The following is an 11,200-nucleotide window of genomic DNA, read 5'->3' on the forward strand; positions in this document are numbered from 1 at the left end:
AACTACAGACCAGCAGAACTGGAAAACCACTCCCTTACACTCAGCCATGAATTTCACTCAAGCTACTGAACGCTTTTCCTAAGTAGAATAATTGAAAACCTGTTTTCACTAATTTCAAGCTAGCTGTCACATATTTCTCCCAGAGGCTGTATACATGGAAAGGTACTTCTCCTTCCCAGCAGATGATATGAAGAAGCTATACACAGCTCTGAAACAGTAACCCACCACTGACATTTAGCACTGCAAGAATGGCTACGCTGAGTTACACAACACGGGTGAACAGACTACCTTCTGTAGGCACTTGTCATAAGCCAGGGAGTTGCTCATCATGCTCTTCTGATGCAACTGAAAGGAAACCTGGAGCAGCGTCAATAGGTGCTCATCCTTGTCTATTTAGAGCTGATAAAGTGAAATGCAATTGAAAGGCACTGAGGGATCTTCATGCCTACTTCATACTTAGTGCTATATTAGTGCCTGGAAAAGGTTTCACAAGCCTGGCTTATGAAAACTGAAATTATCAAGTAATCTGTGGTTTTCTTCAGCTTGGGGACAGGGAAATAAGCGGTTTGATTAGATGTTGGTGTTTTTTTAAACATGAACACCATCTGCATTTTTCACAACTTAACACTGCTCTTCTCTTTAAAACCAGGGTGTGATCTGCTCAGTAAAGAGTTACCCAAATAGCCCCACAAATCATTTGAGATAAATATTTGCATATTTATATTTTTACTTTTAAATTAATCTTAGAAAATTGCTCATTGCTATTTCTCATTTTCATATCAAGTACAAATTCAGATTTGTTTTTTTTTTTCTGCCATTATCAATGCAAATAGAAAGTTTAATTGAAAAAGAAATACATTAAAGGAAAAAAAAAAAGAAATAATAGATACTTATCTGTAACATGTAACTATCTATCTAGAAAAAAAGTTTTATTTCTGCTGGATAGGTCTTCTTGGTCTTTTCAGAGTCCCTTGTGTCGCTTTCTGTTTTCCAGCATTGAATTGCAATGAGAATCCAGTCACTAAAATGGACTGGACACAGAAGTGCTACATTTTCACCAGCAGTCTTTTACTTGGTCACAAAATTACGTCAATTGTTGATTTGAGGGAAAATAGCACATGCTTCAGAGTCCATTTTCCAAAAAAAAAAAAAATCAAATCTGTTTTTCCAACTCAGTCTTTAGAAGTTGCAAATATTTCGAGAGTTGTTCTGATATTTACAGTAAGAGAGGAATCATCAGCATATTGCTCCCTTGACTGTCTTCAGATCAGGAAAGACAAAGGATTTTCTTGGACAGCGTTGAGTATGTGAGTACTCTGCTAGCCTGCTGTGCATGAGATCTGAGATTTGTTAGTTCAAGGACAAGTTCAAGTAACTGTACCGTTAGTAGCTGAGCTGGTATTAGACCACTTAATGCTTACATCGTTAATAGTCCATAAATTTATTTTCTGCTCCATAATTCTGATAGATAGTCTCTTCTAAGACATGAGGGTTGACTTCAGGTGTGTTTTTATGTGATGGTGTGGACCTGAAGTTCTCAGTCTGCAATATAAAGGAAAACATGTACCATTATATAATGTACATGTATATACATGCAGAATTTTGTAGAGCCATCATATCTACAGAGGCCAAACAAACAAGCAAGCCCAGAAGAAAACTAGCAGGCAGCAGTAGTTTTGCAAAGGAACCTTGAAGCAAAGGAGTAGGGTGCATAGGGTGAAACCTGAACCATCAGAGAGAAACAAGTACATTCACAAAGTCTAAACGAGACAACCTTCTGAACCTCTTTTTCTTAATGAGATTGGAAACAATTTTTGAAAAGTCAGTATTTTCAGCAAAATAGAATACAACAAACAATGCTAACTTCTCTGAGAAAACAAAACAAAACAAACAACAACAACAAAAAATAAAAAGGTCAGGCCACAGGCATTCCAATGTAGGCACCTAAAATTACTGGAAGCTTTTGACTTTGATCTAAGCAGCTCCCACTCCCGTCAGTCAAATTCTGCTGAATGCCATTGAAGAGCATATCAGGAAATTAATCATTCTGGCTTCAGAGCACTGTTTGACTAGTTTGCAACAAATAAGGCACACGGCCATTAATTCCACCATGAGCAGAAAACAAAATATGAAATAATTGCTCTTTCAGTGCATTAAATGAGGCAGAAGCCCTGAGGAAAGAGAAGCATATTATCATGCTGTTAAATATGTATCAGGACACCCTGGAATTAGAGAGGAAATAAAAGTTGCAGTGGCAAATTTAAGTGTTGTTTCCTAGCTCCTGAGTGTCTGAATTGCAACTTAAAATATAAAAGTTTCATAGCTGTTTGTGTTGCTAAAATAGCTAATACAGCATAAGGAACTGCACCCTTTTCCCTCCATGTAAATGCCTGCCTGTTTTCATCACATCTTTAATCATGCAAATTTCTGTCATCAAGGGCAATACACATTCTTAAGGAAAAGATCAGAGTTAAGATTACTCTGTGAAGCCAGCTGTGAACACAGTAACATTGGGAAGATCTAAAATTCAGTTTAAACCTTGGTATTGCAAATTTAATTTATGGTATTCTTAGGCAGGAAATGCACTACTCCATTCTCCATGTAGTGCTTATGCAATTACTCAGATATTCTGAGTAATGAAGTTAGGGCCATCCAAATAATAAATACCCTTCCAGACACACAGTTCCTCATTCCCCTTCTCCAAGCACAAACAGAGATAAACAGAAGTTTTTTCAGAGCAGACACGTTACAATGAAATTAAATGTTTTAGTGAATAAAACAACAAACAAAAACAAATAAAGAAACACGAAAGTGCACACACACAAAAATGAAAGCCCACTTACTGCAACCGGTACTGGTGGCTCACATGCCAATTTACGTAAGCAGAAAGCTGGAAGTAGGAAATCAAAATGGTTTGATGGGACACGGTGAAAAGTTGTTATGTGCTGCCCTCAATGCCTGAAGGACTATCTTTGAAATAGTTGCTCTCATTGGTTAAGTTCTCACCTTTTATTCCCTGCTCCTGAATACATTATTGTTTTATTTTCCCCTTCACTGAAAGTTTTGGTCTCCCTGGGAGACATGATTGAACTGACTCAGGTGTACTTTTCTGAGGGGACATGATAGGCTAAGGACCTCTCTTCCTTCCATTTTAAGCCTTCACTCAGGCTTCTACTCCATCCATACCCCATCACAGCCATTTTACTTAACTCCAAGAGTGGGAGGGCATTGAGTCAAGTGAGCTGACTCAATGCCCAGTATGAGCTGACTCAATGCCCATGAAATCTACACGGCCTGAAAAAGTATGATTGTACCAGAGGGAAGCATGTACATTTGACCTATTCTTACATTTGCTTAAGGGAAAACTTGTGACTGCAGATACAAACAGGATATAGAATGATTGTTTGCAACTAGTTGTTAGACTGGCGTCTAGACAAGTTTGTGAACACTTCTTTTTATATACTGAATTTTTATGTTGGTAAATGCAGACTGATCATTCTAAATTCTAAAAACTCAAGACCCACCCTCCTCTCTGCAATTATCCCTTTCTTCCTGGATAACTCTGCTGTAAATATAATACATTACTAGCATAACAACAATGGCTCTTCTGAAAATCCAAGTTTGTTTTAAAGTTCTGTCTCCTCTTTTGTTAGGACTTTTCCAAAGGGTCAATGCATCCCATGTGGACATTTTCCTCATCCTTTCCTCCCAACCCACTCTCAACAATAATGCACATGTCCTAGTACCTGCAAGTAGTCAGACACGGAATTGTAAAACATTTCAGACTCATCAAATGACTTACCTCTGCACGTGAAAATTAAGCATAAAAGCACACCAACACCACTGATAGCAGCAACACTTGCAGGCAGTGCCACCAGGGGATAGTGAAGCCTGGAGGAAGAGTCTGAGAAAAGAAAGTTAGTTACAGAGCTAGATGTCAGTATCCACTGACTATATGATGTTGGTACATACCTTAACCAGAAAGGAGACCTAATGCTCTACCCCCACAGCACCAATAAGCTGTGAGAGATAGATGAGATGTCTAGACACCAACCAGGAATAGGAACTACTTCACACATCCAGTTGTGTGTAGACAAACATACTTCCATTTTCAACCCATGTGTCTGCATGGCCCCCCTTTGTTGAAACGGTATTAGTACTGCATCAATAGAACTAACTAGACGGCCCTGCAGAATGCTGTATTTAATGGCTGGTCTATCTTGATTTCTGTCCTTCATGCATCTGCTGAGATATTTTGGTGATATGAACACTTATTTTATTAATTAACATTTAATTAACGTTAATTATTTATTAAGAACAATTAATTTGTTCTTACAAATTTTACAGTCAGAAACTTATATCAGATTTAACACAGACAGCTGAGAAGCTAAATTTTACCCTTTACTACCTTTGGGCCTGGGAAAGATTGATTAAGAGTCACACACAGACAGTCTCCAAGGAAGTTTTCCAGTGGGGATCTGGACAAAATTCAGCTCTGGGGGTTAAAAGTTTCACATAAAAAATTAGTGAACTGCATCACAGTTCCTGTGGAGAGCAAATTTTCTATCATTACTGATTAAAAAGGGTCACTGAAACAGAAAGAGGAACTTTTGTAAAATAAATAGTGATACAAGTAAACTCACAATGGAAGCTTCCCCATATCATGCCATCAACTGGTTTCAGTTGATTAAATTATTAATTTCTCTATCAATATGTAAGAGAACTTTGGCTTTTCACCCCACTAACCAATCTGCCAAACCCTGGGATTCAGCTAGAACAGCTTCATAGAAAAACACAAAGAATCACACGAGCATGATGACAAGCAATTACAGAATGATGTTTTTTACCTGACAGATCTAGGGAGAGATTCTGGTTCATAGCTGGATGGGTAACCAGGCAGGTGACAGTGGTGTGCATGCTGTTGACCCAGCCAATGTAGCTGACTCTGGTCACTGTTCCATTGCCATGTTTGAATTCTTCCTCAGAGCTGTTATTACTTGCAGGAATCCAGGAGATTTTGGCAGCTGGCTTTCCAGCAGCAGCTTGGCAGACAGCCACTCTGCTCTTGTCAGAGGTCAGAGTCACTGTAGGAGGGACTACAGAAGAAAAAAGACCACAGTTGTTAATTCTAGTTCAGGGTAAAGTTTCCAACTGAGAAACAGAATAGGTGGTATTTTTTTAGTTTACATGGCCAATCCAAGACATTTTAAAATAATTTGGAATATTAGCACCAATCATCTTCAGGGGAAAAAAAATACATCAAAGTCCAAGGTAAATAAATATCTCTAAAATATGCTAGCTGCATTAAAAAGTATTGTTCCCTCATATTTTCCAGAAGATGACTATAGATGTTACAGGAGAAGATGGGATGATGGACAGAGCTGGATTAAATGTAGATTTATAAGTATAGCAGTGTACATACTGGGGAAAGAAAAGAGAAAAAAAAAAAGCTTACTGAAGCTATACCTAAAACATTACATACAAGCTAAAAGATTACATAGAACTACATAGAACTATAGAACAGCTTGGAAGGGACCTTAAAGACCACCTAGCTCCAGTCCTCTGCCATGGGACACCTAGTCTAGTGGGACACCTCCCACTAGATCAGGTTGCCCAAAGCCCAATCCAACCTGACCTTGAACACCTTCCAGAGCTTCTCTGGGCAGCCTGTGCCAGTGCCTCACCACCCTCAGAGTAAAGAATTTCTGCCTTATATCTAATCAAAGGTAGAATCTAGAATTAGATATATAGGCTAGAATATAGGTAGAATCAAGAATTTGACAGTCTGGAAAGAAAGGAGGAATTGGACAAGAACTATTCTGCCTAAAGCCCAACAATTCATATTCTACATTTGACAAAACAAGCAAAGGCTTGGACAATGTCTAAGGCATTATTAAAAAGGCAAGACGCTGCAAGGAAGAAAAAACTTCAAGAGACAAAAACTATCAGTAGCAATTATTGATTTACGAATAAATTTTCCATAAACGTTCTGAGCATAACTAAAAATTGACTAATATAATCAGAATACAAAATTGTCTCACAGTAAAATGTTTCTTGAAATTTAAGGAAACCTAGAGAAAATGTACCAATCTGAGAAAGATTATCTGATATATTAGTTATGTTTCCTAACACACTTTTGTCCCCGCCTAGGTTGAAAATAGCCTAGTTTCATTTTTATTTTAGTGATGCAGCCTTACAGACAATTTTCAGTGTTTCTGTAAGAGTGAAATATTTCCAGATAATGTCTTGAAACTCTCTCTTCTTTCCTACTTGGCTCTTACCCACACAAAATACACATCATGTGCATTGTGAATTTTGGTTCAGCACCCTTCTGCTCAGCTTAAAGCAGGAATATTTATTTAATATCTTGTACTTACATTAACTTAAGCAAGAATGTATACTCCTGGTTATGGGAACATTCATACAACATTCAAATCCTGTGTTATGCCCAAAGAACTACCTCAGAAACTACCCAGAGCATTGCATTTGGTACATCTTTGCCTGTTCATGAGTCAGAAGGGGAAAAAAAAAAATAATTAAAAAAAATAAAAAAATATATATATATCCCTAAAACAGCCCAGTCCTATTCTGTAACTCTGCATGCCTCCTTCCCCTCTCCAAACAGCCAGTCCAACTGAATTAAGTTTCTACTTTGTTTTCAATCTCAGCATACATCCAAAATGAATTTGGTCTTTTAACACCAAGTCAAGCCATTTTTATCTCCATCCAACAGCTACAAAAAAAACACTAGGTGTGTCTTACCTATCACAGACAGGAAAGAGGAAAAATGAAAATTCCCCATATCAGTGGCAATTTCACAGGTGTAATTTCCCTCATCACTGAGGTTCACGGGGTAAATACGAAGAGCAGGGTCCCTGTCAGGTGAATATTTCCACATCATCCTCTCACTGCAGTTTAACTTTGTCTCATTGCGATCATTTCTATAGGCCAAAGAGCAGGAAGTGTTGGATTTTATCTCCCATGTCACCATTACCAAACACAGTTTGGAGGTGGAAGCACAAGTCAACACAGCCTCATGGCCAGCCTCCACATTCACAATGTTATAAGCTACATAAGAAAACAAAAACAATGAGACAGAGAGAGAGAAAAAAATGGAAAAAAGTCAAAAGTTAAAAATGATGTTACAGCCTTCATTAAAGCATAGGCACGGCTCTTGGCTTCACCACACTTTAAAATTTCTATTTTCTTACTGTAGTGGCAGCCTTGGGTACATATTGCTCTGTGCAGGCACATATAAGTCATATGCAGTTTCCTGGTCCTCCTTCCCACTGTCACTGACTTTGAAGTCTGGAAATGCAGTGGAAAAGGTGTCTTTCCTCTGTGGATACTGTGCAGTTACATGATATTGTGCTGGGTCTGTCTGGGGTGGAGTCACCTTTCCCTGCAGCAGCCCACACAGTGCTGAGCTCTGCACTCATAGCTGGAACAGCACTGATATCACTCCAGTGTTGTGTCTATTGCTGCATAGTGCTGGTACAGCATAAGGACTCCCTCCAAGCCCCCAGGAGCCAGCAGGCTGGGGGTGGGCAAGTGATGGGGAGGGGACATTGCCAGGTCAGCTGACCTAACCCAACCAAAGGGATATTCCATAATACCTGATATCACACTCAGCAATAAAAAATTGGGCTCCTGTGGGGGTGGGAGCTGCCCTCCCAAAAATCGCTATGGTGGTTTTTTTTTGTTACTATTATTATCTTTTTTCTCCCCTCCACCCTTTTCCCTTTAATTAAATCAATCTCATCTCAAACCTTCTCCCCCTTCCTCTTTGAGGAGGGGGAAGTGAGAAAGCGGTTGTGGTGGAGCTCGGCCGCCCACCAAGTAAAACCACCACAGATATATGCTGATGAGCTACAAGTCCTTCATCTTTTTTTGGTCAGCAGTTTCCTATTGCTTTAATATGGGCTTTGAAAACCCATTGGGGAGGCCAAGATTCACCCTTAAGGGAAAGAAAAGTTTAGTTGTTTTTTGTGGTTTTTGTTTGTTTGTTTTGTCTTAGAAAAGTATACTGTTATTGAGTTAGCTGCCTTAGTTAAAATCCAAGTAAAACCTGGGAGATGACTACACCTGTAACAATGGTAAAACACTTGGCGCAGTAGTTCTTGGCTCATATGTAACATGGAGCATATATAAACACTTTTTCTGCCAGAAACCATAGATCTCCTGATGATCCCAGCTGAACAGAAGATGCATCTTCAGATGGTTTGTGTTTTGGATCCTTATTAGGTATATTATCCTGTGCCACTCTGGGAAGCACAGGATTATTTTTCCAGCTGAGATGACATCACTCCTCATGCTCACATTAAAAAATAAGCAAATTCCTCTGGGGAACTGTGAAGTGTCAGCATATGTGCACGTTGGTAATACAGAGTACCACACAGTGGCTGTTGCTTGGACCTTTCTCACTTACCTGACCCTTCAACCAGGCTGAAAATCAAGAAAAGGAGTGCAGCCAGAACTGACCACGTCTGAGACATCTTTAGCAAAATGAATCAACACTGCAGAAACTGAAGGCAAAGGAAATGATATGTAGTCACAAATTGTCACGCAAATACCTTCAAAGAGAACAAAAAGTAAAACCTTTTTTTCCTTTGAAAACAGATGTTCTAAAAAAGACCCCATGTCAAGTATTATTCTAATGCTGGAGGGAGAAAGTAAAAAGGGCTTCAAAAACAAACAAACAAGACTACTATTTACAAGCAAATTAAATAAAGAGGGGGATAAAAAATAATAAAATAATAAAATAAAAATAAAAAACAGCATCTCTGACACCCTTTTCCAGTCATCTCTAGCTGCTCACTATTCATGGCAAGTCCAACTAGCTAGCACAAGGATAACTACAAATCTCCTACTGCTGCTTTGTAGACTTGCCTGCAGAAGATGAAAAAAAAAAAAAAAAAACAAAACCTTTTGCCATAGAAAACATGCATGTATTACAACTCCTTTTGAAAAATCAAGGTAACAGCATGTATAGGAAAGTTCAGGATCTAGACACAACTATTTGAAGGAAATAACCTAAAGAAATGTTTCATAACCCTTGCCCTGCTTTTAATTTCTCAAAGGGTCACTCCATTTCTTCAGTAAAACTAAAAAGGCAACTGTCTTCTACTGTCTTCTTGCAAGAGAACAAAAATATGAGTTTGTTTCCTGCTTTAGAATTTAGAAGAATTTAGTAACTTACATTGTTCCCTACAGCTGTTGCTTGAACATGAATTTGGCAAGGAACATTACTGATACTTTACGACAGTTGGGTAACATACATAAATGAATCAATTTTTTTTTATGGCAAACTTGTATAGCACTGTAATGAAAAATATACATATGTATTCCCACAGTCAAACTCCCACCTTCTTCTGCTCAGGTCCCAAGACCTGCATCTGACTGTGGATGAGCACCCAGCTGCAGCTCCCACCGGCTATGTTACAGCAAAGGGCTTTACAACCAATGCACTGCTGTGCCCTCCACCGCTGTGCAATAAAGCAGAGGTCCCAGCGTGTGTCTGTTTTCACGACACTACAGAAGCATACCTTGCATGGTGTTTTCTGATGTTACTGTCCAACCTGCCAACGAAGTTCTCATTTTCTAACACTCACCTCTGGATTCCCTCAAATGCTCTTTTTGGTCATCCTTTTGTTATTCTCTCCCTTCTGCCGTCATTTGTCTCTCTTCAATGCTCCGCTTTCTGACTTAGTCACCCACACCTACAGATGATTGGAAAATGATGTTGCCATTCTATGGCAGCTATGGCAAGTACTAATATGTTGTTTACATTCCCAAGTCAAAAGCCAATACATGCCAAACTAGCAAGTATCTTTCTGTCATACTTGATCCCAAAATGTCGTGTGTTGCTACAGGACACATGCAGCCTATTATAATCATGCACTCTTCACACCCATATGCAAATGCATTTAGTGGTACTTGCTGAGAGGAGGAGGAGGAAAGGCAGACAGGGTTCTGTGCAAAAAGAAACCTCAGCTGGTATCGATTTCTGTAAAATAACAGGATGCAATGATGCTACATTAGAAGATACATCCTTAATGTAAAATATAACAAGTGAGGACACTTGGTGCACAGAAAAACAAAACAAAACAACAACAACAAAAGGAACAAGCCAAAACAAAAAGAACAATGCCAGACTTGTGGCATGGAAAAACAAATGTAGCAACATTTGTGATCTGAGTGCAAGAGGCAACAGTACTTATACACAATGCAATATGTATACACAACAGCTTGATAGGTTTTCTGCACAGTTCTAACAAAACAGTTATGTATCTAGATGGAAAGTTTTCATTGCAACCCAAAAATAGTGCTCATACAACCGCATTGGTCAATATTCTACTACTAACATGCAACTGACAATGCAACTCTTATGCCACCAAAATCCCAAATTACATTGTCTATTCAATTAATATCCTTGCCATAAGTTACATTTTTTGTTTTGTGTAATTCACTACTATTGTAAGAGTTGTTTGGTTGGTTGTTGCTGGTTTTTGCAATTTAAATAAATGATGCATGCAAAAGCTGCTGTCGATGAAAAAGCTTAATTTTTTTCTTAACAGAAAAATAAACATTATTTTTGGCCAAAAATATGCACAGAAAATTGACCCAAATTGCAAATAGTTTTCCAGTCTTTTTTAAAAAGAAAATAAATAATAATAATAAAAAAAGCCCTCCACAACGCTTATCAGTAAATTCAATATTCACCAATTTTGATGGACCTATAAATATTCATACACAGCATATTGTGATATTGGAATTTGTCCCAGGAAACTATCTTTTTTTAAATGCATACAAATCATATATATATATATATGGGGTGTATTTGCACAAAACTACAGATATTAATGATTAAGAAGGGGGCCTTACAGAAAGAACAGACAATATTATTCTGTTTAAATATTCATGTATGAAAAACAGAATTTAGATTGCAATTTTTAAGGTTCACAATCCTTGAATACTTACGCCTCTAAGCAAGAAGTAAATCTCAGAGTAAAACCCAAAAAAGAAGAAACCAAGCACAGCTGAATCAAATTCATTTAGAAGTAGCAAATGAATATATGCAGATTGTCTTGTGTTATTTCCTTTGATGGAATTAAAATGCCTCAATAACTACATTAAAATAAATTAAAATTTTAACTCAGCCTCGATTGCAGTGGCTGGCATGAGCCCATGCAATGCGTGC

The 11,200-nt window shown here is 38.2% G+C and overlaps 1 protein-coding gene across 2 annotated transcripts; it reads right to left on the reverse strand.

Annotated features, from left to right (window-relative positions):
• Positions 1-905: 905 nt before the first annotated feature.
• LOC309876926 (cell surface glycoprotein CD200 receptor 2-like) lies at positions 906-9,705 on the reverse strand. 2 transcript variants are annotated; one of them, XM_082757815.1, is made up of 7 exons: positions 9,612-9,705; positions 8,429-8,525; positions 6,763-7,068; positions 4,848-5,096; positions 3,803-3,904; positions 2,844-2,890; positions 906-1,542 (listed from the first exon to the last, which is right to left on the reverse strand). In XM_082757815.1, the coding sequence occupies exons 2-7, from the start codon at positions 8,493-8,495 to the stop codon at positions 1,426-1,428; spliced, it is 888 nt and encodes a 295-aa protein (XP_082613941.1). In that variant the 5' UTR covers positions 8,496-8,525; positions 9,612-9,705; the 3' UTR covers positions 906-1,425. The 2 variants fall into 2 exon arrangements, with proteins under 2 accessions (XP_082613941.1, XP_082613940.1); XM_082757814.1 differs by lacking the exon at positions 9,612-9,705 and having other exon boundaries at positions 8,429-8,918.
• Between the last annotated feature and the right edge of the window lie 1,495 nt (positions 9,706-11,200).

This window comes from Aythya marila (assembly GCF_965140915.1).
Source record: "Aythya marila genome assembly, chromosome: 1".
In the NCBI taxonomy this organism is placed as follows: domain Eukaryota; kingdom Metazoa; phylum Chordata; class Aves; order Anseriformes; family Anatidae; genus Aythya; species Aythya marila.